The sequence below is a fragment of the Pseudophryne corroboree genome, chromosome 6 (assembly GCF_028390025.1).
Source record: "Pseudophryne corroboree isolate aPseCor3 chromosome 6, aPseCor3.hap2, whole genome shotgun sequence".
NCBI lineage: Eukaryota > Metazoa > Chordata > Amphibia > Anura > Myobatrachidae > Pseudophryne > Pseudophryne corroboree.
This window is the reverse complement of record NC_086449.1, coordinates 329,748,613-329,776,564: the sequence shown is the minus strand read 5'-3', so window position 1 is coordinate 329,776,564 and position 27,952 is coordinate 329,748,613. Positions and strand designations below refer to the sequence as shown.

The window sequence follows — 27,952 nt, the reverse complement described above, 5'->3', positions numbered from 1 at the left end:
GATCATTTCTTGGAGTTCTGGGTACCAAGCTCTTCTTGGCCAATCCGGAACAATGAGTATAGTTCTTACTCCTCTCCTTCTTATTATTCTCATTACCCTGGGTATGAGAGGCAGAGAAGGGAACACATACACCGACTGGTACACCCACGGTGTTACCAGAGCGTCCACAGCTATCGCCTGAGGGTCCCTTGACCTGGCGCAATATCTTTTTAGCTTTTTGTTGAGGCGGGACGCCATCATGTCCACCTGTGGCCTTTCCCAACGGTGTACAATCATTTGGAAGACTTCTGGATGAAGTCCCCACTCTCCCGGGTGGAGGTCGTGTCTGCTGAGAAAGTCTGCTTCCCAGTTGCCGGGAATGAACACTGCGGACAGTGCTAACACATGATTTTCCGCCCATCGGAGAATCCTTGTGGCTTCTGCCATCGCCATCCTGCTTCTTGTGCCGCCCTGTCGGTTTACATGAGCGACCGCCGTGATGTTGTCTGACTGGATCAGCACCGGCCGGTGTTGAAGCAGGGGTCTAGCCTGACTTAGGGCATTGTAAATGGCCCTTAGTTCCAGAATATTTATGTGTAGGGAAGTCTCCTGACTTTTCCATAGTCCTTGGAAGTTTCTTTCCTGTGTGACTGCCCCCCAGCCTCGAAGGCTGGCATCCGTGGACACCAGGACCCAGTCCTGTATGCCGAATCTGCGGCCCTCTCGAAGATGAGCACTCTGCAGCCACCACAACAGCGACACCCTGGCCCTTGGAGACAGGGTTATCCGCCGATGCATCTGAAGATGCGACACGGACCACTTGTCCAACAGATCCCACTGGAAGATCCTTGCATGGAACCTGCCGAATGGAATTTCTTCGTAAGAAGCTACCATCTTTCCCAGGGCTCGCGTGCATTGATGCACCGACACCTGTATTTGTATTAGGAGGTCTCTGACTAGAGATGACAACTCCTTGGCCTTCTCCTCCGGGAGAAACCCTTTTTCCTGTTCTGTGTCCAGAACCATACCCAGGAACAGTAGACACGTCGTAGGAACCAGCTGCGACTTTGGAATATTCAGAATCCAGCCGTGCTGTTGTAGCACTTCCCGAGATAGTGCTACTCCGACGAACAACTGCTCCCTGGACCTCGCCTTTATAAGATCGTCCAAGTACGGGATAATTATCTCGGCCATTACCTTGGTAAATACCTCGGTGCCGGGGACAGACCAACGGCAACGTCTGGAATTGGTAATGACAATCCTGTACCACAATTTTGAGGTACTCCTGGTGAGGAGGGTAAATAGGGACATGCAGGTAAGCATCCTTGATGTCCAGTGATACCATGAAATTCTCCAGGCTTGCAATAATCGCCCTGAGCGATTCCATTTTGAACTTGAACCTTCGTATATAAGTGTTCAAGGATTTCAATTTTAGAATGGGTCTCACCGAACCGTCTGGTTTCAGTACCCCAAACATTTTGGAATAGTAACCCCGGCCTTGTTGAAGGAGGGGTCCCTTGATTTCACCTGCTGGAAGTACAGCTTGTGAATTGCCGCCAGTACTACCTCCCTTTCTCCGAGGGCAGCAGGCAAGGCTGATGTGAGGTAACGGCAAGGGGGAGTCGCCTCGAACTCCAGCTTGTATCCCTGTGATACTACTTGCAGAACCTAGGGATCCACCTGTGGGCAAGCCCACTGGTCCCTGAAGTTCCCGAGACACGCCCCCACCGCACTTGTCTCCACCTGTGGAGCCCCAGCGTCATGCGGTGGACTCAGAGGAAGCGGGGGAAGATTTTTGATCCTGGGAACTAGCTGTCTGGTGCAGCTTTTTCCTTCTTCCCTTGTCTCTGTGCAGAAAGGAAGCGCCTTTGACCCGCTTGCTTTTCTGAAGCCGAAAGGACTGTACCTGAAAATACGGTGCTTTCTTAGGCTGTGAGGAAACCTGAGGTAAAAAATTTTCTTCCCAGCTGTTGCTGTGGATACGAGGTCCCAGAGACCATCCCCAAACAATTCCTCACCCTTATAAGGCAGAATCTCCATGTGCCTTTTAAAGTCAGCATCACCTGTCCACTGCAGAGTCTCTAATACCCTCCTGGCAGAATGGACATTGCCTTAATTCTGGATGCCAGCCGGCAAATATCCCTCTGTGCATCCCTCATATATAAGACGACGTCTTTAATATGCTCTATGTTAGCAAAATATCATCTCTGTCTAGGGTATTAATATTATCTGACAGGGTATCAGACCACGCTGCAGCAGCACTATTCATGCTGAGGCAATTGCAGGTCTCAGTATAGTACCTGAGTGTGTATATACAGACTTCAGGATAGCCTCCTGCTTTTTATCAGCAGGCTCCTTCAAAGTGGCCGTATCCTAAGACGGCAGTGCCACCTTTTTTGACAAACGTGCGAGTGCCTTATCCACCCTAGGGGATATCTCCCAACGTGACCTATCCTCTGGCGGGAAAGGGTACGCCATCAATAACTCTTTAGAAATGACCAGTTTCTTATCGGGGGAACCCACGCTTCTTTACACACTTCATTCACTCATCTGATGGGGGAACAAAACACTGGCTGCTTTTTCTCCCCAAACATAAAACCCCTTTTATGTGGTACTTGGGTTCATGTCAGAAATGCGTAACACATTTTTCATTGCCGAGATCATGCAACGGATGTTCCTAGTGGATTGTGTATATGTCTCAATCTCGTCGACACTGGAGTCAGACTCCGTGTCGACATCTGTGTCTGCCATCTGAGGTAACGGGCGTTTTTTGAGCCCCTGATGGCCTTTGAGACGCCTGGGCAGACGCGGGCTGAGAAGCCGGCTGTCCCACAGCTGTTACGTCATCTAGCCTTTTATGTAAGGAGTTGACATTGTCGGTTAATACCTTCCACCTATCCATCCACTCTGATGTCGGCCCCACAGGGGGCGACATCCCATTTATCGGCCTCTGCTCCGCCTCCACGTAAGCTTCCTCATCCAACATGTCGACACAGCCGTACCGACACCGCACACACACAGGGAATGCTCTGACTGAGGACAGGACCCCACAAAGTCCTTTGGGGAGACAGAGAGAGTATGCCAGCACACACCAGAGCGCTATATAATGCAGGGATTAACACTATAACTGAGTGATTTTTTTCCCCCAATAGCTGCTTGTATACACATATTGCGCCTAAATTTAGTGCCCCCCCTCTCTTTTTAACCCTTTGAGCCTGAAAACTACAGGGGAGAGCCTGGGGAGCTGTCTTCCAGCTGCACTGTGAAGAAAAAATGGCGCCAGTGTGCTGAGGGAGATAGCCCCGCCCCTTTTTCGGCGGACTTTTCTCCCGCTTTTTTATGGATTCTGGCAGGGGTATTTATCACATATATAGCCTCTGGGACTATATATTGTGATTTTTTTTTCCAGCCAAGGTATTCATAGTGCTGCTCAGGGCGCCCCCCCAGCGCCCTGCACCCATCAGTGACCGGAGTGTGAGGTGTGCATGAGGAGCAATGGCGCACAGCTGCAGTGCTGTGCGCTACCTTGTTGAAGACCGAAGTCTTCTGCCGCCGATTTCCAGGACCATCTTCATGCTTCTGGCTCTGTAAGGGGGACGGCGGCGAGGCTCCGGGAACGAACGATCGAGGTCGGGTCCTGTGTTCGATCCCTCTGGAGCTAATGGTGTACAGTAGCCTAAGAAGCCCAAACTATCTCCAGTCAGGTAGGTTCGCTTCTTCTCCCCTTAGTCCCTCGTAGCAGTGAGTCTGTTGCCAGCAGATCTCACTGAAAATAAAAAACCTAAAATATACTTTCTTTTCTAGGAGCTCAGGAGAGCCCCTAGTGTGCATCCAGCTCAGCCGGGCACAAGATTCTAACTGAGGTCTGGAGGAGGGTCATAGTGGGAGGAGCCAGTGCACACCAGGTAGTCCTAAAGCTTTCTTTAGTTGTGCCCAGTCTCCTGCGGAGCCGCTATTCCCCATGGTCCTTACAGAGTCCCAGCATCCACTTAGGACATCAGAGAAATGCATATGTTTGAGGTCATTTTATATTTCAGTTGCCCTGATGAATAGGACATTGTGTGCTATAGTAGACCGCAGTAGATTTTCCACCCCTGGTATAAAGGTATGCAAAATACCCAACTGCATTTGCAGTGTGTTCTTATAAACACAATCATGTTCTGTTACAAGCAGGCTGTGTAGAGGTTTCCCTGGTGTGGGTTTCACAGTGAAGTATAAAACAGTACCAGATCGCCAGAGACAGCTGTAGCTCCACTATAAAGCACTTTGTGTTGTGAAAAAAAAAAAATAAGAATTTACTTACCGATAATTCTATTTCTCGTAGTCCGTAGTGGATGCTGGGGACTCCGTCAGGACCATGGGGATTAGCGGCTCCGCAGGAGACAGGGCACAAAAGTAAAAGCTTTAGGATCAGGTGGTGTGCACTGGCTCCTCCCCCTATGACCCTCCTCCAAGCCTCAGTTAGGATACTGTGCCCGGACGAGCGTACACAATAAGGAAGGATTTTGAATCCCGGGTAAGACTCATACCAGCCACACCAATCACACTGTACAACCTGTGATCTGAACCCAGTTAACAGCATGATAACAGCGGAGCATCTGAAAAGATGGCTCACAACAATAATAACCCGATTTTTGTAACAATAACTATGTACAAGTATTGCAGACAATCCGCACTTGGGATGGGCGCCCAGCATCCACTACGGACTACGAGAAATAGAATTATCGGTAAGTAAATTCTTATTTTCTCTGACGTCCTAAGTGGATGCTGGGGACTCCGTCAGGACCATGGGGATTATACCAAAGCTCCCAAACGGGCGGGAGAGTGCGGATGACTCTGCAGCACCGAATGAGAGAACTCCAGGTCCTCCTAAGTCAGGGTGTGCCCCTGACCAAGTATCAGCTCGGCAAAGTTGTAAAGCCGAGACCCCTCGGGCAGCCGCCCAAGATGAGCCCACCTTCCTTGTGGAATGGGCATTTACATATTTTGGCTGTGGCAGGCCTGCCACAGAATGTGCAAGCTGAATTGTACTACACATCCAACTAGCAATCGTCTGCTTAGAAGCAAGAGCACCCAGTTTGTTGGGTGCATACAGGATAACAGCAAGTCAGTTTTCCTGACTCCAGCCGTCCTGGAAACTATATTTTCAGGGCCCTGACAACATCTAGCAACTTGGAGTCCTCCAAGTCCCTAGTAGCCGCAGGTACCACAATAAGCTGGTTCGGGTGAAACACTGACACCACCTTAGGGAGAAACTGGGGATGAGTCCGCAGCTCTGCCCTGTCCGAATGGACAATCAGATATGGGCTTTTTTGAGACAAACGCCGCCAATTCTGACACTCGCCTGGCCGAGGCCAGGGCCAACAGCATGGTCACTTTCCCTGTGAGATATTTCAAATCCACAGATTTGAGCGGTTTAAACCAATGTGATTTTAGGAATCCCAGAACTACGTTGAGATCCCACAGTGCCACTGGAGGCACAAAAGGGGGTTGTATATGCAGTACTCCCTTGACAAACTTCTGGACTTCAGGAACTGAAGCCAATTCTTTCTGGAAGAAAATCGACAGGGCCGAAATTTGAACCTTAATGGACCCCAATTTGAGGCCCATAGACACTCCTGTTTGCAGGAAATGCAGGAAACGACCGAGTTGAAATTTCTTCATGGGGCCTTCCTGGCCTCACACCACGCAACATATTTTCACCACATGTGGTGATAATGTTGTGCGGTCACCTCCTTCCTGGCTTTGACCAGGGTAGGAATGACCTCTTCCGGAATGCCTTTTTCCCTTAGGATCCGGCGTTCAATCGCCATGCCGTCAAACGCAGCCGCGGTAAGTCTTGGAACAGACATGGTACTTGCTGAAGCAAGTCCCTTCTTAGCGGCAGAGGCCATGAGTCCTCTGTGAGCATCTCTTGAAGTTCCGGGTACCAAGTCATTCTTGGCCAATCCGGAGCCACGAGTATAGTTCTTACTCCTCTACGTCTTATAATTCTCAATACCTTGGGTATGAGAAGCAGAGGAGGGAAGACATACACCGACTGGTACACCCACGGTGTTACCAGAACGTCCACAGCTATTGCCTGAGGGTCTTTTGACCTGGCGCAATACTTGTCCAGTTTTTTGTTCAGGCGGGACGCCATCATGTCCACCTTTGGTCTTTTCCAACGGTTCACAATCATGTGGAAGACTTCCCGATGAAGTCCCCACTCTCCCGGGTGGAGGTTGTGCCTGCTGAGGAAGTCTGCTTCCCAGTTGTCCACTCCCGGAATGAACACTGCTGACAGTGCTATCACATGATTTTCCGCCCAGCGAAAAATCCTTGCAGTTTCTCCCATTGCCCTCCTGCTTCTTGTGCCGCCCTGTCTGTTTACGTGGGCGACTGCCGTGATGTTGTCCCACTGGATCAATACCGGCTGACCTTGAAGCAGAGGTCTTGCTAAGCTTAGAGCATTGTAAATTGCCCTTAGCTCCAGTATATTTATGTGGAGAAAAATCTCCAGACTTGATCACACTCCCTGGAAATTTTTTTTTTTTTTTTTCCTTGTGTGACTGCTCCCCAGCCTCTCAGGCTGGCCTCCGTGGTCACCAGCATCCAATCCTGAATGCCGAATCTGCGGCCCTCTAGAAGATGAGCACTCTGTAACCACCACAGGAGAGACACCCTTGTCCTTGGAGATAGGGTTATCCGCTGATGCATCTGAAAATGCGATCCGGACCATTTGTCCAGCAGATCCCACTGAAAAGTTCTTGCGTGGAATCTGCCGAATGGAATCGCTTCGTAATAAGCCACCATTTTTCCCAGGACTCTTGTGCAATGATGCACTGACACTTTTCCTGGTTTTAGGAGGTTCCTGACTAGCTCGGATAACTCCCTGGCTTTCTCCTCCGGGAGAAACACCTTTTTCTGGACTGTGTCCAGAACCATCCCTAGGAACAGCAGACGTGTCGTCGGAAACGGCTGCGATTTTGGATATTTAGAATCCACCCGTGCTGTCGTAGAACTACTTGAGATAGTGCTACTCCGACTTCCAACTGTTCTCTGGACCTTGCCCTTATCAGGAGATCGTCCAAGTAAGGGATAATTAAGACGCCTTTTCCTTGAAGAAGAATCATCATTTCGGCCATTACTTTGGTAAAGACCCGGGGTGCCGTGGACAATCCAAACGGCAGCGTCTGAAACTGATAGTGACAGTTCCGTACCACGAACCTGAGGTACCCTTGGTGAGAAGGGCAATTTGGGACATGGAGGTAAGCATCCTTGATGTCCAGGGACACCATATAGTCCCCTTCTTCCTGGTTTGCTATCACTGCTCTGAGTGACTCCATCTTGATTTGAACCTTTGTATGTAAGTGTTCAAAGATTTCCCATTTAGAATAGGTCTCACCGAGCCGTCTGGCTTCAGTACCACAATATAGTGTGGAATAATACCCCTTTCCTTGTTGTAGGAGGGGTACTTTGATTATCACCTGCTGGGAATACAGCTTGTGAATTGTTTCCAATACTGCCTCCCTGTCGGAGGAAGACGTTGGTAAAGCAGACATCAGGAGCCTGCGAGGGGGAGACGTCTCGAATCTCCAGTCTGTACCCCTGGGATACTACTTGTAGGATCCAGGGGTCCACTTGCGAGTGAGCCCACTACGCGCTGAAACTCTTGAGACGACCCCCCACCGCACTTGAGTCCGCTTGTACGGCCCCAGCGTCATGCTGAGGACTTGGCAGAAGCTGTGGAGGGCTTCTGTTCCTGGGAATGGGCTGCCTGCTGCAGTCTTCTTCCCTTTCCTCTATCCCTGGGCAGATATGACTGGCCTTTTGCCCGCTTGCCCTTATGGGGACGAAAGGACTGAGGCTGAAAAGACTGTCTTTTTCTGCTGAGATGTGATTTGGGGTAAAAAAGGTGGATTTTCCAGCTGTTGCCGAGGCCACCAGGTCCGATGGACCGACCCCAAATAACTCCTCCCCTTTATACGGCAATACTTCCATGTGCCGTTTGGAATCTGCATCACCTGACCACTGTCGTGTCCATAAACATCTTCTGGCAGATATGGACATCGCACTTACTCTTGATGCCAGAGTGCAAATATCCCTCTGTGCATCTCGCATATATAGAAATGCATCCTTTAAATGCTCTATAGTCAATAAAATACTGTCCCTGTCAAGGGTATCAATATTTTCAGTCAGGGAATCCGACCAAGCCACCCCAGCGCTGCACATCCAGGCTGAGGCGATCGCTGGTCGCAGTATAACACCAGTATGTGTGTATATACCTTTTTAGGATATTTTCCAGCCTCTCAGCTGGCTCCTTGAGGGCGGCCCTATCTGGAGACGGTACCGCCACTTGTTTTGATAAGCGTGTGAGCGCCTTATCCACCCTAAAGGGTGTTTCCCAACGCGCCCTAACTTCTGGCGGGAAAGGGTATACCGCCAATAATTTTCTATCGGGGGAAACCCACGCATCATCACACACTTCATTTAATTTATCTGATTCAGGAAAAACTACAGGTAGTTTTTTCACACCACACATAATACCCTTCTTGTGGTACTTGTAGTATCAGAAATATGTAACACCTCCTTCATTGCCCTTAACATGTAACGTGTGGCCCTAAAGGAAAATACGTTTGTTTCTTCACCGTCGACACTGGAGTCAGTGTCCGTGTCTGTGTCGACCGACTGAGGTAAATGAGCGTTTTACAGCCCCTGACGGTGTTTGAGACGCCTGGACAGGTACTAATTTGTTTGACGGCCGTCTCATGTCGTCAACCGACCTTGCAGCGTGTTGACATTATCACGTAATTCCTTAAATAAGCCATCCATTCCGGTGTCGACTCCCTAGAGAGTGACATCACCATTTCAGGCAATTGCTCCGACTCCTCACCAACATCGTCCTCATACATGTCGACACACACATACCGACACAGCACACACACAGGGAATGCTCTGATAGAGGACAGGACCCCACTAGCCCTTTGGGGAGACAGAGGGAGAGTTTGCCAGCACACACCAAAAACGCTATAATTATACAGGGACAACCTTTATATAAGTGTTTTTCCCTTATAGCATTTTAATATATATATACATATCGCCAAATAAGTGCCCCCCCTCTCTGTTTTAACCCTGTTTCTGTAGTGCAGTGCAGGGGAGAGCCTGGGAGCCTTCCCACCAGCATTTCTGTGAGGGAAAATGGCGCTGTGTGCTGAGGAGAATAGGCCCCGCCCCCTTTTCGGCGGGCTTCTTCTCCCGTTTTTCTGAGACCTGGCAGGGGTTAAATACATCCATATAGCCCCCAGGGGCTATATGTGATGTATTTTTAGCCAGAATAAAGGTACTATCATTGCTGCCCAGGGCGCCCCCCCCCAGCGCACTGCACCCTCAGTGACCGCTGCTATGAAGTGTGCTGACAACAATGGCGCACAGCTGCAGTGCTGTGCGCTACCTTATGAAGACTGAAGAGTCTTCTGCCGCCGTTTCTGGACCTTCACTTTTCGGCATCTGCAAGGGGGGTCGGCGGCGCGGCTCCGGGACGAACCCCAGGGTGAGACCTGTGTTCCGACTCCCTCTGGAGCTAATGGTGTCCAGTAGCCTAAGAAGCCAATCCATCCTGCACGCAGGTGAGTTCACTTCTCTCCCCTAAGTCCCTCGTAGCAGTGAGCCTGTTGCCAGCAGGACTCACTGAAAATAAAAAACCTAACAAACTTTTACTCTAAGCAGCTCTTTAGGAGAGCCACCTAGATTGCACCCTTCTCGGCCGGGCACAAAAATCTAACTGAGGCTTGGAGGAGGGTCATAGGGGGAGGAGCCAGTGCACACCACCTGATCCTAAAGCTTTTACTTTTGTGCCCTGTCTCCTGCGGAGCCGCTAATCCCCATGGTCCTGACGGAGTCCCCAGCATCCACTTAGGACGTCAGAGAAACATTGTTACAGTTTTGTATTAAAACATTAATTAGGATAATAAAAATAATAGAAAAGGTATTGGAAGTACCTGAAAGAGAGTGAAGCCAGTGTAGTACTCGAATAAGATGCATCCCAGACTCCAGACATCACACGGCTGAGACCAGCCCAGCTCTATGACAACAGAAGTAGTTATGGCGAGAGTACAGAAATCTTATACAAACCTAACCGGGAATACATTTATATTACCCACATTCTAAGCCTGAGTACTATACTATATATTGTGAGCAACATATTGCAACGTGCATCTATCTGAACAGATATGAAGATATATCTGAACAATGTCATTCAGACACATCTGGCTGGCCCTGCTGCACAGCAGATGACGATATGTTTGTTCATCTGCATGTGTGTATGGCCAACCCGCAGAGCGACCAATATGTCAGCTGCAGTAACCGCTGACAATTACATCATAGCTGAGTGGCCATTTACTTAAAAGCCCACTTAGTTGTGAAGTATGGCCAGATGTAAAGAGCAGCCGCAGTGCACAAGTCAGTACAGTGTGTACCCAGCCTAGATTAAAGCAATATAAAAAATACATGCTAGAGACTATGCTGCTATTTTATCATTACACAATATGATATCTGCACAAAAACTAGCTAGATCCATCTACCTTTGCACAAAGATATATGGGCATTATTTCCAGAGCGCAGTGCAAGTCTTGTGCCTCCCTTACTTCATGACTAAACAGGACTATAGCAAGTAGAACCCTCTCTCCATGTTTCACTGCATCTTACTGCACGGATATTAGTGTTCAATTTGTTTCCCAATTTGCAAAGAATTGAGAAGTATTTTTGTGCTACATAATAGAATAGTTACAACATACTATAGTGCTGCATAATAGAAGGTTATAGTATATATATAGCCTATGACTACACTTCCTATGTGCCAGCATACTCCACAGTGCTTTACAATTTGGAAAACATACAGTAGTAAAACAAAGCAGAGTATTAAACAAATTTGTGGATAATCAACATAAAATGCCTACTCCAAGGTCCATCCTTTACAATGGAAAATACGACAACACGATCAGGGCAGTCTATATCCCTAGACCATGAGGTATTGTGACGGGTGTGGGTTGATAAGACAGTGTCTAGTTAGTCAATAGATAGACACCATGGGCGGGATTCAATTCTTTTCACCCCTTTCCACACCCGTTCTGTTTCTGCCCTCGGGGGTGTGGTATCATTATTTCAGCTTGCTACCCCCGGAGTAGGGAGGCACCCAACCCTTTACACAGCTAAACATGATCACTATGGGGGCAATACGTGTGATAACGGAGATCATTTTAGAAAGGAAATTGGGCGTGATACATCATTTGAATACCACCCCATATGTTAGACAGACATTAGGTCGACAGGGTCAAAAGGTCGATATGATAAAGGTAGACGGTACAAAAGGTCAACAGGGTCAAACGGTCAACATGAAAATGGTCGACACAAAAGGTAGACACCGTGTTTTTTGCATTTTTGTGGTTTGTGTGGATAGTTTTGTCATCTGGGACCTCCAATTGTAGAAAGGCATACGCTCGCCACACTTCGGGCTCAGTGGCTCGCCACGAGGTTTATAACCAACTCTATGCCGACATGGATAGAGAAGGTATGAAATAGTCCAAAAACCATGTAAAAATTTTTTTTTTTTTAAAACATATGTATCTTTTTCATGTCGACCTAATGTCTGTCTAACATATGGTGTCTATCTATTGACTGTCTAACTAGACACTATCTATCAACTGGATACCAGTGTGACATTTACATTATAGCCATTTACAGACTAGGCTAGTTCATATCAGGCTGGCTATTTGCCATCATACAAAAAAGGATTACCAGAGACAAGGTGGTAGACAACCCTGTTTATTATTGTGATTCTACAGAGTTTGTCAAACAGTAATGTGGCTGTCTTTCTGCAGGGACCAAGCTGATTTTGCATAATAGAACAGCTCTCATTCCAAGCATCTTACCCCCTCCAGTTTACAGCAGTTGAGACTGATGCACAAAGCAGGAACTCACCTAAAATAACCTCTGGGGGGCGATAGTGCCGTGTCGCCACAATGGTTGTATGATATTCATGGTCAAATGTGGCACTGCCAAAGTCAACAAGACGGATACTGGAGTTCTTTACAAATTTCTCTTCACACTTCTACCAGGATAAGGCGAAATATAGGAAGATATAAAGACAAAAACAGGGTATCTAAAGAAAAAATTCTGTACAACAATGTTAAAAGACCCTCATGGGAACAGAAGTGCACCACCACCATCTTATGTAGTAGGTGTGGTCACATTATAGCCATGTGCCTGTCCAACACCTACTATGAAACAGACAGTCGCTTAAACAAAACGGCAAACCTTACATATATGATAGTTACCTATTGACAGTAATTTGCAACACATTAGAACGTTGAAGCACCTTGCTATTGTTCATATACAAAAATATACAAACTCTGCAACACCCGAGAGTGCCTTGTCAAGATGGTCAACACTCAAACACAAAGGACCACGAGTCAGTTTAAAATAAGAATTTACTCACCGGTAATTCTATTTCTCGTAGTCCGTAGTGGATGCTGGGGACTCCGTAAGGACCATGGGGAATAGACAGGCTCCGCAGGAGACTGGGCACTCTATAGAAAGATTTAGGACTATCTGGTGTGCACTGGCTCCTCCCCCTATGACCCTCTTACAAGCCTCAGTTAGGAACTGTGCCCGGAAGAGCTGACACAATAAGGAAGGATTTTTGAATCCCGGGTAAGACTCATACCAGCCACACCAATCACACCATATAACACGTGATAGGAACCCCGGTTAACAGTATGATAACAAATGGAGCCTCTGAAGAGATGGCTCACAACAAAACCCGATTTTTGTAACAATAACTATGTACAGGTATTGCAGACAATCCGCACTTGGGATAGGCGCCCAGCATCCACTACGGACTACGAGAAATAGAATTACCGGTGAGTAAATTCTTATTTTCTCTGACGTCCGAGTGGATGCTGGGGACTCCGTAAGGACCATGGGGATTATACCAAAGCTCCCAAACGGGCGGGAGAGTGCGGATGACTCTGCAGCACCGAATGAGAGAATTCCAGGTCCTCCTCAGCCAGGGTATCAAATTTGTAGAATTTTGCAAACGTGTTTGCCCCCGACCAAGTAGCTGCTCGGCAAAGTTGTAAAGCCGAGACCCCTCGGGCAGCCGCCCAAGATGAGCCCACCTTCCGTGTGGAATGGGCTTTTACAGATTTAGGCTGCGGTAAGCCTACCGCAGAATGCGCCAGCTGAATAGTGCTACAAATCCAGCGCGCAATAGACTGCTTAGAAGCAGGAGCACCCAGCTTGGTGGGTGCATACAGGATAAACAGCGAGTCAGTCTTTCTGACTCCAGCCGTCCTGGAAATATAAATTTTTAGGGCCCTGACTACGTCCAGCAACTTGGAATCCTCCAAGTCCCCAGTAGCCGCAGGCACCACAATAGGTTGGTTCAAGTGAAAAGCTGAGACCACCTTTGGGAGAAACTGAGGACGAGTCCTCAATTCTGCCCTATCCATATGGAAAATCAGATAAGGGCTTTTACAAGACAAAGCCGCCAATTCTGAAACCCTCCTGGCCGACGCCAGGGCCAACAGCATGACCACTTTCCACGTGAGATATTTTAAATCCACAGTCTTAAGTGGTTCAAACCAATGTGATTTCAGGAATGCCAAAACCACATTGAGATCCCAAGGTGCCACTGGGGGCACAAAAGGAGGCTGAATATGCAGTACTCCTTTGACAAAAGTCTGAACTTCAGGCAGTGAAGCCAGTTCTTTTTGGAAGAAAATCGACAGAGCCGAAATCTGGACCTTTATGGACCCCAATTTGAGGCCCAACGTCACCCCTGCTTGCAGGAAGTGCAGGAATCGACCCAGTTGAAATTCCTCCGTCGGGGCCTTCATGGCCTCACACCAAGCAACATATTTTCGCCAAATGCGGTGATAATGTCTTGCAGTGACATCCTTCCTGGCTTTGATCAGGGTAGGGATGACTTCCTCCGGAATACCCTTTTCCTTCAGGATCCGGTGTTCAACCGCCACGCCGTCAAACGCAGCCGCGGTAAGTCTTGGAACAGACAGGGTCCCTGCTGCAGCAGGTCTTGTCTGAGCGGCAGTGGCCAAGGGTCCTCTGTAAGCATCTCTTGAAGTTCCGGGTACCAAGCTCTTCTTGGCCAATCCGGAACCACGAGTATGGTTTTCACTCCTCGCCTTCTTATTATTCTCAGTACCTTGGGTATGAGAGGTAGAGGAGGAAACACATAAACCGACTGGTACACCCATGGTGTCACTAGAGCGTCGACTGCTATCGCCTGCGGGTCTCTTGACCGGGCGCAATATCTTGTCAACTTCTTGTTGAGGCGGGACGCCATCATGTCTACCTGTGGTTTTTCCCACCGGTTGACCAGCATTTGGAAGACTTCTGGATGAAGTCCCCATTCTCCCGGGTGGAGGTCGTGCCTGCTGAGGAAGTCTGCTTCCCAGTTGTCCACTCCCGGAATGAACACTGCCGTCAGTGCTAACACATGATTCTCTGCCCATCTGAGAATCCTTGTGGCTTCTGCCATCGCCATCCTGCTTCTCGTGCCGCCCTGTCTGTTTACATGGGCTACCACCGTGATGTTGTCTGACTGGATCAGTACCGGCTGGCTTTGAAGCAGGGGTCTTGCCTGGCTTAGGGCATTGTAAATGGCCCTTAGCTCCAGGATATTTATGTGAAGAGAAATCTCCCGATATGACCACAGTCCTTGGAAATTTCTTCCCTTTGTGACTGCCCCCCAGCCCCGAAGGCTGGCATCCGTGGTCACCAGGACCCAGTCCTGTATTCCGAATCTGCGGCCCTCTAGTAGATGAGCCCTCTGCAGCCACCACAGCAGCGACACCCTGGTTCTGGCCGATAGGGTTATCCGCTGTTGCATCTGGAGATGGGACCCGGACCATTTGTCCAACAGGTCCCACTGGAATGTCCTTGCGTGGAACCTTCCGAATGGAATTGCTTCGTACGAAGCTACCATTTTTCCCAGGACTCGTGTGCATTGATGTACCGACACTTTTCCTCGTTTTAGGATGTCTCTGACTAGAGATGACAATTCCTCGGCTTTTTCCAGTGGAAGAAACACTCTTTTCTGGTCTGTGTCCAGAATCATTCCCAGGAACAGAAGACGTGTCGTCGGGACCAGCTGTGACTTTGGAATGTTTAGAATCCAGCCGTGCTGTTGTAGCACTTCCTGAGAAAGTGCCACCCCCACTATCAACTGTTCTTTGGACCTCGCCTTTATCAGGAGATCGTCCAAGTACGGGATAATTAAAACTACCTTCTTGCGAAGGAGTATCATCATTTCGGCCATTACCTTGGTAAAGACCCTCGGTGCCGTGGATAACCCAAACGGCAGCGTCTGGAACTGATAGTGACAGTCCTGTACCACAAATCTGAGGTACTCCTGGTGCGGAGGGTAAATGGGGACATGCAGGTACGCATCCTTGATGTCCAGGGATACCATGTAATCCCCCTCCTCCAGGCTCGCAATAACCGCCCTGAGCGATTCCATCTTGAACTTGAACCTTTTGATATAAGTGTTCAAGGCTTTTAAATTTAAGATGGGTCTCACCGAACCGTCCGGTTTCGGTACCACAAACATTGTGGAGTAGTAACCCTTTCCATGCTGAAGGAGGGGTACCTTGACAATCACTTTCTGTGAATACAGTTTTTGAATAGCCACCAACACTGCCTCCCTGGCAGAGGGAGTTGCCGGCAAGGCAGATTTTAGGAAACGGCGGGGGGGGGGGGGGAGACGTCTCGAATTCCAGCCTGTACCCCTGAGATACTACTTGAAGGACCCAGGGATCCACTTGTGAGAGCCCACTGTGTGCTGAAAAACCTGAGACGTGCCCCCACCGTTCCCGATTCCGCCTGAGCAGCCCCAGCGTCATGCTGTGGACTTACCGGACGCAGGGGAGGACTTCTGCTCCTGGGAACTAGCCGTGTGCTGCAGCTTTTTCCCCCTTCCTCTGCCCCTCGGCAGAAAGGATGAGCCTCTAGCCCGCTTATTTTTCTGGGGCCGAAAGGACTGTACCTGATAATACGGTGCTTTCTTTTGCTGTGGGGTAGCCTGTGGCAAAAAGGTCGATTTCCCAGCAGTAGCTGTGGAAACGAGGTCTGAAAGACCTTCCCCAAAAAGTTCCACCCCTTTATAGGGTAAAACTTCCATGTGCCGCTTGGAGTCGGCATTACCTGACCATTGCCTAGTCCATAACCCCCGTCTGGCGGCAATGGACATAGCGCTTATTTTTGATGCCAGCCGGCAAATATCCCTCTGTGCATCACGCATGTATAAGACCGCATCTTTTATATGGTCAATCGTTAGCAAAATATTGTCCCTATCCATGGTATCAATGTTTTCCGACAGGGAGTCTGACCACGCAGCAGCAGCACTGCACATCCAAGCTGATGCAATAGCGGGTCTCAATATAATGCCAGTGTGTGTGTATATAGCTTTTAGGGTACTTTCCTGCCTTCTATCAGCAGATTCTTTTAGGGCGGCCGTATCCGGAGACGGTAGTGCCACCTTCTTTGATAAGCGTGTCAGCGCTTTATCTACCCTAGGGGGTGTTTCCCAGCGTGACCTATCCTCTGGCGGGAAAGGGTACGCAGCCATTAACCGTTTAGAAATGATCAATTTCTTATCTGGGGAAGTCCACGCTTCCTCACACACCTCATTTAGTTCGTCAGATGCAGGAAAAACTACTGGTAGTTTTCTCACCAAACATAATACCCTTTTTTGTGGTACCTGGGGTATCATCAGAAATGTGTAATACATTTTTCATAGCCTCAATCATATTACGGGTGGATCTATTGGAGGGTACACTCGTCTCATCATCGTCGACACTGGAGTCGGTATCCGTGTCGACATCTGTATCTGTCATCTGAGGTAGCGGGCGTTTTACAGCCCCTGATGACATTTGAGACGCTTGGACAGGCACAAGCTGAGTAGCCGGCTGTCCTATGTCATCAAACCTTTTATGTAAGGAGCGGACACTGTCACGTAATTCCTTCCATAAGTCCATCCACACTGGTGTCGACCCCGCAGGGGGTGACATCACATTCACAGGCATTTGCTCCGCCTCCACATCATTATCCTCATCATACATGTCGACACAGCAGTACCGACACACAGCAGACACACAAGGAATGCTCTTACAGAGGACAGGACCCCACAAAGCCCTTTGGGGAGACAGAGGGAGAGTATGCCAGCACACACTAGGGCGCTATATAACACAGGGATATCACTATACAGAGTGTTTTCCCCTATAGCTGCCTATAATATATATATACTGCGCCTAAATTGTGCCCCCCCTCTCTTTTTTACCCTTTCTGTAGTGCAGGACTGCAGGGGAGAGCCAGGGAGCTTCCTTCCAGCGGAGCTGTGAGGGAATAATGGCGCCAGTGTGCTGAGGGAGTTGGCTCCGCCCCTTTTTCGGCGGGCTTTCTCCCGCTATTTTATCGTTTCTGGCAGGGGTTAATATACACCTATATAGCCTCTGGGGCTATATATGGTGTTAGTTTTGCCAGCCAAGGTGTTATTATTGCTGCTCAGGGCGCCCTCCCCCCCAGCGCCCTGCACCCATCAGCGACCGCAGTGTGTGGTGTGCATGAGGAGCAATGGCGCACAGCTGCAGTGCTGTGCGCTACCTTGGAGAAGACAGAAGTCTTCAGCCGCCGATTTTCCGGACCACCTTCTTGTTTCTGGCTCTGTAAGGGGGACGGCGGCGCGGCTCCGGGAACGGACGACGAGGTCGGGTCCTGTGTTCGATCCCTCTGGAGCTAATGGTGTCCAGTAGCCTAAGAAGCCCAAGCTACCACCACTTAGGTAGGTTCGCTTCTTCTCCCCTTAGTCCCTCGTTGCAGTGAGCCCGTTGCCAGCAGGTCTCGCTGAAAATAAAAAACCTAACCTATACTTTCTTCTAGGAGCTCAGGAGAGCCCCTAGTGTGCATCCAGCTCAGCCGGGCACAGAAATCTAACTGAGGCTTGGAGGAGGGTCATAGGGGGAGGAGCCAGTGCACACCAGATAGTCCTAAATCTTTCTAGAGTGCCCAGTCTCCTGCGGAGCCCGTCTATTCCCCATGGTCCTTACGGAGTCCCCAGCATCCACTAGGACGTCAGAGAAAATACACTATTCACCAGAGATAGTAATACAGTAAATTATTTTACTTGTCCATCGAAGTTATAGGAAATGTCTCTTACCTGCCCCTCGTTGTAGGTAGTGATAAACTCTGAATTCACAAAAAGTATATTCTCCGGCTTTAAGTCTGTGTGTGTCAGTTTGTTGTCATGGAGAACTGCAAAAATAGATAAGGTCATATTCTGCTACTGAAAACACAGTAGCATATGGTCAAAAAATGCCCTACCTGCTGCATATTACCAATTCACAATGCCCACAATCAGTAATGCTGGGCATAAACTCTACAATTATCTAGCCAATCTGATCGATATCCGTGGATCAGCCAGATAGTTGTAGAGTGTATGCAGGTGACAAATACGAAAATATCGATCGGTCGGGCATGCCGAAATGTCCAGCATGTCAGTCAAATGCAATACTTTGTAGGTTGAAAGTTGGCCGCATTGCAGTAAATGCCCTACCGTGGCCAACCAATGGACATTTCCTCTGTTCCCTCACATGGGAAATGTCTCCTCACCAGGGGTGGAGTGCAGATATCGTGCACAATACACTGAGGTACCTCAGGTGTATAAGTTAAAATTTAAAAAAAGCAAATTAATTCTAATATATGTAGTGTTGCTACAATGTAACCAGGTCTTGCAAAGACTTTACATAACAATACACTAATATCCCTATTCAAGTGTTTTTCCAAGTGGTCCTCATACTTTATAATCTCTGTATAATTGTACAAAGTGCACTCAAAACCCAAAATTACTGTAGCAAAGTCATAATTGCAAAAACATAATTTGGGGGATCACCATACTTTTATTGCACTTATATAAAACAACTGAAGCACTAGAACATAAATATCCTATTCCTACACATAAAATTAAAATACTGTCATAGTCAAACAACTGTCACAATAGAATTAAAAACATTGTATATACAGTAAAATCTGTGGGAATGTCTAGCAATAGGCCCGATTCAGTTTAGTACGTCAACCCAATAGTTTACGTATAAACCTGAGGGTACGGGAATGGCACAGTTATGTAGGCGTGCCGAACCTGGGGTCTGCATCTTCGACTGCAGACTTCATGGGACCTGGCAGAAAAGTTCCAATGGCCAATGTGAATAGGCTTCAGCCTACTCAGGTGGCCGAGGGCTGTAAGCATAGCGACCAGCGATGAGATACTGCGTCTTTGAGTGCAACACTTGAATCTGACGCATGCAGCAAGCTTTTTTCTAGAGGCCTCCTTAAGCATTAGCATATTAGTTTTATGGTATTGCAGACACTTCCCGCATATCAATGTTTAACTGAGCGGAGACTGACAACTTCACTAAAATAAGATTTTACTCACCGGTAAATCTATTTCTCATAGTCCGTAGTGGATGCTGGGACTCCGTAAGGACCATGGGGATTAGCGGCTCCGCAGGAGACTGGGCACAACTAAAGAAAGCTTTAGGACTACCTGGTGTGCACTGGCTCCTCCCACTAAGACCCTCCTCCAGACCTCCGTTAGGATACTGTGCCCGGAAGAGCTGACACAATAAGGAAGGATTTTTGAATCCCGGGTAAGACTCCTACCAGCCACACCAATCACACCGTATAACTCGTGATACTATACCCAGTTAACAGTATGAAATATAACTGAGCCTCTCAACAGATGGCTCAACAATAACCCTTTAGTTAAGCAATAACTATAAACAAGTATTGCAGACAATCCGCACTTGGGATGGGCGCCCAGCATCCACTACGGACTACGAGAAATAGAATTACCGGTGAGTAAAATCTTATTTTCTCTGACGTCCTAAGTGGATGCTGGGACTCCGTAAGGACCATGGGGATTATACCAAAGCTCCCAAACAGGCAGGAGAGTGCGGATGACTCTGCAGCACCGAATGAGCAACCTCTAGGTCCTCCTCAGCCAGGGTATCAAACTTGTAGACTCTTGCAAAAGTGTTTGAACCCGACCAAGTAACAGCTCGGCAAAAGTTGTAAAGCCGAGACCCCTCGGGCAGCCGCCCAAGAAGAGCCCCTTTCCTCGTGGAATGGGCTTTTACAGATTTAGGGTGCGGCAGTCCAGCCGCAGCATGTGCAAGTTGAATCGTGCTACAGATCCAGCGAGCAATTGTCTGCTTAGAAGTAGGAGCACCCAGCTTGTTGGGTGCATACAGGATAAATAGCGAGTCAGTTTTCCTGACTCCAGCAGTCCTGGAAACATATACTTTTCAGGGCCCTGACTACGTCCAGTAACTTGGAATCCTCCAAGTCCCAAGTAGCCGCAGGCACCACAACAGGTTGGTTCACATGAAAAACGGATACCACCTTAGGAAGGAATTGGGAACGAGTCCTCAATTCCGCCTTAGCCATATAAAATACAGATAAGGGCTTTTGTATGACAAAACCGCCAATTCTGATACACGCCTGGCCGACGCCAAGGCCCACAGCAAGACCACTTTCCACGTGAGGTATTGTAGCTCCACGGATTTAAGTGGCTCAACCCAATGCGACTTCAGGAAATCCAACACCACATTGAGATCCCACGATGCCACTTGAGGCACAAACGGGGCTGACTATGCAGCACTCCCTTAACAAAAGTCTGAACTTCAGGCAGTGAAGCCAGTTCTATTTTGGAAGAAAATCGATAGGAGCCGAAATCTGGACCTTAATGGAACCCAATTTTAGGCCCATAGTCACCTCTGACTGTAGGAAGTGCAGAAATCGACCTAGCTGAAATTTCTCCTTTGGGGCCTTCCTGGCCTCACAGCACGCAACATATTTCCGCCATATGCGGTGATAATGGTTTGCGTTCACTTCTGTCCTAGCTTTAAATAGAGTAGGGATAACTTCCTCCGGAATGCCCTTTTTCCTTCAGGATCCGGCGTTCAACCGCCAGGCCGTCAAACGCAGCCGCGGTACGTCTTGGAACAGACAGGCCCCCTGCTGCAGCAGGTCCTGTCTGAGCGGCAGAGGCCATGGGTCCTCTGAGATCATTTCTTGGAGTTCTGGGTACCAAGCTCTTTTTGGCCAACCCGGAACAATGAGTATAGTTCTTACTCCTCTCCTTCTTATTATTCTCATTACCCTGGGTAAGAGAGGCAGAGAAGGGAACACATACACCGACTGGTACACCCATGGTGTTACCAGAGCGTCCACAGCTATCGCCTGAGGGTCCCTTGACCTGGCGCAACATCTTTGTAGCTGTTTGTTGAGGCAGAACGCCATTATGTCCACCTGTGGCCTTTCCCAACGGTGTACAATCATTTGGAAGACTTCTGGATGAAGTCCCCACTCTCCTGGGTGGAGGTCGTGTCTTCTGAGAAAGTCTGCTTCTCAGTTGTCCACTCCGGGAATGAACACTGCTGACAGTGCTAACACATGATTTTCCGCCCATCGGAGAATCCTTGTGGCTTCTGCCATCGCCATCCTGCTTCTTGTGCCGCCCTGTCGTTTACATGAGCGACCGCCGTGATGTTGTCTGACTGGATCAGCACCGGCCGGTGTTGAAGCAGGGGTCTAGCCTGACTTAGGGCATTGTAAATGGCCCTTAGTTCCAGAATATTTATGTGTAGGGAAGTCTCCTGACTTTTCCATAGCCTTGGAAGTTTCTTCCCTGTGCGACTGCCCCCCAGCCGCGAAGGCTGGCATCCGTGGTCACCAGGACCCAGTCCTGTATGCCGAATCTGCGGCTCCCTAGAAGATGAGCACTCTGCAGCCACCACAACAGCGACACCCTGGCCCTTGGAGACAGGGTTATCCGCCGATGCATCTGAAGATGCGACCCGGACCACTTGTCCCACAGATCCCACTGGAAGATCCTTGCATGGGACCTGGCGAATGGAATTTCTTCGTAAGAAGCTACCATCTTTCCCAGGGCTCGCGTGCATTGATGCACCGACACCTGTATCTGTATTAGGAGGTCTCTGTCTAGAGAGACGACAACTCCTTGGACTTCTCCTCCCGGAGAAAACCTTTTTATCCTGTTCTGTGTCCAGAACCATACCCAGGAACAGTAGACGCATCGTAGGAACCAGCTGCGACTTTGGAATATTCAGAAACCAGCCGTGCTGTTGTAGCACTTCCCGAGATAGTGCTACTTCGACGAACAACTGCTCCCTGGACCTCGCCTTTATAAGATCGTCCAAGTACGGGATAATTATCTCGGCCATTACCTTGGTAAATACCCTCGGTGCCGGGGACAGACCAACGGCAACGTCTGGAATTGGTAATGACAATCCTGTACCACAATTTTGAGGTACTCCTGGTGAAGAGGGTAAATAGGGACATGCAGGTAAGCATCCTTGATGTCCAGTGATACCATGAAATTCTCCAGGCTTGCAATAATCGCCCTGAGCGATTCCATTTTGAACTTGAACCTTCGTATATAAGTGTTCAAGGCTTTCAATTTTAGAATGGGTCTCACCGAACAGTCTGGTTTCGGTACCACAACATTTTGGAATAGTAACCCCCGCCTTGTTGAAGGAGGGGTACCTTGATTTCACCTGCTGGAAGTACAGCTTGTGAATTGCCGCCAGTACTACCTTTCTCCGAGGCAGCAGGCAAGGCTGATGTGAGGTAACGGCGAGGGGGAGTCGCCTCGAACTCCAGCCTGTATCCCTGTGATACTATTTGCAGAACCTAGGGATCCACCTGTGGGCAAGCCCACTGGTCCCTGAAGTTCCAGAGACGCGCCCCTACCACACCTGTCTCCACCTGTGGAGCCCCAGCGTCATGCGGTGGACTCAGAGGAAGCAGGGGAAGATTTTTGATCCTGGGAACTGGCTGCTGGTGCAGCTTTTTCCTTCTTCCCTTGTCTCTGTGCAGAAAGGAAGCGCCTTTGACCCGCTTGCTTTTCTGAAGCCGAAAGGACTGTACCTGAAAATACGGTGCTTTCTTAAGCTGTGAGGAAACCTGAGGTAAAAAATTTTCTTCCCAGCTGTTGCTGTGGATACGAGGTCCCAGAGACTATCCCCAAACAATTCCTCACCCTTATAAGGCAGAATCTCCATGTGCCTTTTACAGGCAGCATCACCTGTCCACTGCCGGGTTTCTAATACCCTCCTGGCAGAATGGACATTACATTAATTCTGGATGCCAGCCGGCAAATATCCCTCTGTGCATCCTTTATATATAAGACGACGTCTTTAATATGCTCTATGTTAGCAAAATATTATCCCTGTCTTAGAGTATTAATATTATCTGACAGGGTATCAGACCACGCTGCAGCAGCACTATTTATGCTGAGGCAATTGCAGGTCTCAGTATATAACCTGAGTGTGTGTATATACAGACTTCAGGATAGCCTCCTGCTTTTTATCAGCAGGCTCCTTCAAGGTGGCCGTATCCTAAAACCGCAGTGCCACCTTTTTTGACAGACGTGTGAGCGCCTTGTCCACCCTAAGGGATATCTCCCAACGTGACCTATCCTCTGGCGGGAAAGGGTACGACATCAGTAACTTTTTAGAAATTACCAGTTTCTTATCGGGGGAACCCACGCTTTTTCACACACTTCATTCACTCATCTGATGGGGGAACAAAACACTGGCTGCTTTTTCTCCCCAAAAATAAAACCCCTTTTATGTGGTACTTGGGTTCATGTCAGAAATGCGTAACACATTTTTAATTGCCGAGATCATGTAACGGATGTTTCTAGTGGATTGTGTATATGTCTCAACCTCGTCGACACTTGAGTCAGACTCCGTGTCGACATCTGTGTCTGCCATCTGAGGTAACGGGCGTTTTTCTGAGCCCCTGATGGCCTTTGAGACGCCTGGGCAGGCGCGGGCTGAGAAGCCGGCTGTCCCACATCTGTTACGTCATCCAGCCTTTTATGTAAGGAGTTGACATTGTCGGTTAATACCATCCACTTATCCATCCACTCAGGTGTCGGCCCCACAGGGGGCGACATCCCATTTATTGGCCTCTGCTCCGCCTCCACATAACCTTCCTCATCCAACATGTCGACACAGCCGTACCGACACACCGCACACACACAGGGAATGCTCTGACTGAGGACAGGACCCCACAAAGTCCTTTGGGGAGACAGAGAGAGAGTATGCCAGCACACACCAGAGCGCTATATAATGCAGGGATTAACACTATAACTGAGTGATTTTTCCCCCAATAGCTGCTTGTATACATATATTACGCCTAAATTTAGTGCCCCCCTCTCTTTTTAACCATTTGAGCCTGAAAACTACAGGGGAGAGCCTGGGGAGCTTTCTTCCAGCTGCACTGTGAAGAGAAAATGGCGCCAGTGTGCTGAGGGAGATAGCTCCGCCCCTTTTTCTGGGACTTTTCTCCCATTTTTTTATGGAATCTGGCAGGGGTATTTATCACATATATAGCCTCTGGGGCTATATATTGTGATATATTTGCTAGCCAAGGTGTTTTTATTGCTGCTCAGGGCGCCCCCCCCCAGCGCCCTGCACCCTCAGTGACCGGAGTGTGAAGTGTGTATGAGGAGCAATGGCGCACAGCTGCAGTGCTGTGCGCTACCTTGATGAAGACTGATGTCTTCTGCCGCCGATTTTCCGGACTCTTCTTGCTTCTGGCTCTGTAAGGGGGCCGGCGGCGCGGCTCCGGGACCGAACATCAATGGCCGGTTCCATGTGGTCGATCCCTCTGGAGCTAATGGTGTCCAGTAGCCTAAGAAGCCCAAGCTACCACCAGTTAGGTAGGTTCGCTTCTTCTCCCCTTAGTCCCTCGTTGCAGTGAGTCTGTTGCCAGCAGATCTCACTGTAAAATAAAAAACCTAAATATACTTTCTTTCTAGGAGCTCAGGAGAGCCCCTAGTGTGCATCCAGCTCAGCCGGGCACAGAAATCTAACTGAGGTCTGGAGGAGGGTCTTAGTGGGAGGAGCCAGTGCACACCAGGTAGTCCTAAAGCTTTCTTTAGTTGTGCCCAGTCTCCTGCGGAGCCGCTAATCCCCATGGTCCTTACGGAGTCCCAGCATCCACTTAGGACATCAGAGAAAAAATAAGAATTTACTCACCGGTAATTCTATTTCTCGTAGTCCGTAGTGGATGCTGGGAACTCCGTAAGGACCATGGGGAATAGCGGGCTCCGAAGGAGGCTGGGCACTCTAGAAAGATTTATGACTACCTGGTGTGCACTGGCTCCTCCCACTATGACCCTCCTCCAAGCCTCAGTTAGGACACTGTGCCCGGACGAGCTGACATAATAAGGAAGGATTTAGAATCCCGGGTAAGACTCTTACCAGCCACACCAATCACACCGTACAACTCGTAATACTATATCCAGTTTGACAGTATGAAAACAACTGAGCCTCTCAACAGATGGCTCAACAATAACCCTTTAGTTAACAATAACTATTTACAAGTATTGCAGACAATCCGCACTTGGGATGGGCGCCCAGCATCCACTACGGACTACGAGAAATAGAATTACCGGTGAGTAAATTCTTATTTTCTCTGACGTCCTAGTGGATGCTGGGAACTCCGTAAGGACCATGGGGATTATACCAAAGCTCCCAAACGGGCGGGAGAGTGCCGATGACTCTGCAGAACCGAATGAGAGAACTCCAGGTCCTCCTCAGCCAGGGTATCAAATTTGTAGAATTTTGCAAACGTGTTTGCCCCTGACCAAGTAGCTGCTCGGCAAAGTTGTAAAGCCGAGACCCCTCGGGCAGCCGCCCAAGATGAGCCCACCTTCCTTGTGGAATGGGCATTTACAGATTTTGGCTGTGGCAGGCCTGCCACAGAATGTGCAAGCTGAATTGTACTACAAATCCAGCGAGCAATAGACTGCTTAGAAGCAGGAGCACCCAGCTTGTTGGGTGCATACAGGATAAACAGAGAGTCAGATTTTCTGACTCCAGCCGTCCTGGAAACATATTTTCAGGGCCCTGACAACGTCTAGCAACTTGGAGTCCTCCAAATCCCTAGTAGCCGCAGGCACCACAATAGGCTGGTTCAGGTGAAACGCTGACACCACCTTAGGGAGAAATTGGGGACGAGTCCTCAATTCTGCCCTATCCATATGGAAAATCAGATAAGGGCTTTTACAAGATAAAGCCGCCAATTCTGACACTCGCCTGGCTGAAGCCAAGGCCAATAACATGACCACTTTCCACGTGAGATATTTCAGATCCACGGTTTTTAGTGGCTCAAACCAATGTGATTTTAAGAAACTCAACACCACGTTGAGATCCCAAGGTGCCACAGGAGGCACAAACGGGGGCTGAATATGCAGCACTCCTTTCACAAATGTCTGAACTTCAGGTACTGAAGCCAGTTCTTTTTTAAAAGAAAATCGACAGAGCCGAGATCTGTACTTTAATGGAGCCTAGTTTTAGGCCCATATTCACTCCTGCTTGCAGGAAATGCAGAAATCGACCTAGTTGAAATTCCTCTGTTGGGGCCTTTTTGGCCTCGCACCATGCAACATATTTCCGCCATATGCGGTGATAATGCTTTGCCGTAACATCTTTCCTGGCCTTAATAAGCGTAGGAATGACTTCTTCCGGAATACCCTTTTCCTTTAGGATCCGGTGTTCAACCGCCATGCCGTCAAACGCAGCCGCGGTAAGTCTTGGAACAGACAGGGCCCCTGTTGTAGCAGCAGGTCCTGTCTGAGCGGTAGAGGCCACGGGTCCTCTGAGAGCATTCTCTTGAAGTTCCGGGTACCACGCTCGTCTTGGCCAATCCGGAACCACGAGAATTGTGTTTACTCCTCGCTTTCTTATTATTCTCAATACCTTTGGTATGAGAGGCAGAGGAGGGAACACATAAACCAACTGGTACACCCACGGTGTCACTAGAGCGTCCACAGCTATCGCCTGAGGGTCCCTTGACCTGGCGCAATATCTTTTTAACTTTTTGTTGAGGCGGGACGCCATCATGTCCACCTGTGGTTTTTCCCAACGGTTTACCAGCATCTGGAAGACTTCTGGATGAAGTCCCCACTCTCCCGGGTGGAGGTCGTGTCTGCTGAGGAAGTCTGCTTCCCAGTTGTCCACTCCCGGAATGAACACTGCTGACAGTGCTAGTACATGATTCTCCGCCCATCGGAGGATTCTTGTGGCTTCTGCCATCGCCATCCTGCTTCTTGTGCCGCCCTGTCGATTTACATGGGCGACTGCCGTGATGTTGTCTGACTGGATCAGCACCGGCTGGTGTAGGAGCAGGAATTTTGCTTGACTTAGGGCATTGTAGATGGCCCTTAGTTCCAGAATATTTATGTGAAGGGAAGTCTCCTGACTCGACCATAGTCCTTGGAAGTTTCTTCCCTGTGTGACTGCCCCCCAGCCTCGAAGGCTGGCATCCGTGGTCACCAGAACCCAGTCCTGTATGCCGAACCTGAGGCCCTCTAGAAGATGGGCTCTCTGCAGCCACCACAGTAGAGACACCCTGGTTCTTGGAGACAGGGTTATTAAGTGATGCATCTGAAGATGCGATCCGGACCACTGATCCAACAGGTCCCACTGAAAGATTCTGGCATGGAACCTGCCGAAGGGAATTGCTTCGTAAGTAGCCACCATCTTTCCCAGGACCCGCGTGCAGTCTCACCGAACCGTCCGGTTTCGGTACCACAAATAGTGTGGAATAGTAACCCCGGCCTTGTTGAAGTAGGGGTACCTTGATTATCACCTGCTGGGAATACAGCTTGTGAATTGCCGCTAGCACCGCCTCCCTGTCTGAGGGAGCAATCAGCAAGGCAGATTTTAGGAACCGGTGGGGTGGAGACGCCTCGAATTCCAGTTTGTACCCCTGAGATACTATTTGAAGGATCCAGGGATCCACCTGTGAGCGAGCCCACTGATCGCTGAAAATCTTGAGGCGGCCCCCCACCGTACCTGGCTCCGCCTGTGGAGCCCCACCG

General features: G+C 49.0%; 1 protein-coding gene across 3 annotated transcripts in view; it reads right to left on the bottom strand.

Annotated features, from left to right (window-relative positions):
* CLK3 (CDC like kinase 3) overlaps positions 1 to 27,952 on the bottom strand; it is a 177,346-nt gene that overhangs the window by 81,335 nt on the left and 68,059 nt on the right. For all 3 annotated transcript variants that reach the window (XM_063926368.1, XM_063926367.1, XM_063926369.1), the window contains 3 exons: positions 18,194 to 18,288; positions 11,938 to 12,067; positions 9,960 to 10,042 (listed from right to left, as the gene is read on the bottom strand). In XM_063926368.1, coding sequence (XP_063782438.1) covers positions 9,960 to 10,042; positions 11,938 to 12,067; positions 18,194 to 18,288 — 308 coding nt within the window. The remainder of the gene's footprint in view (positions 1 to 9,959; positions 10,043 to 11,937; positions 12,068 to 18,193; positions 18,289 to 27,952) is intronic.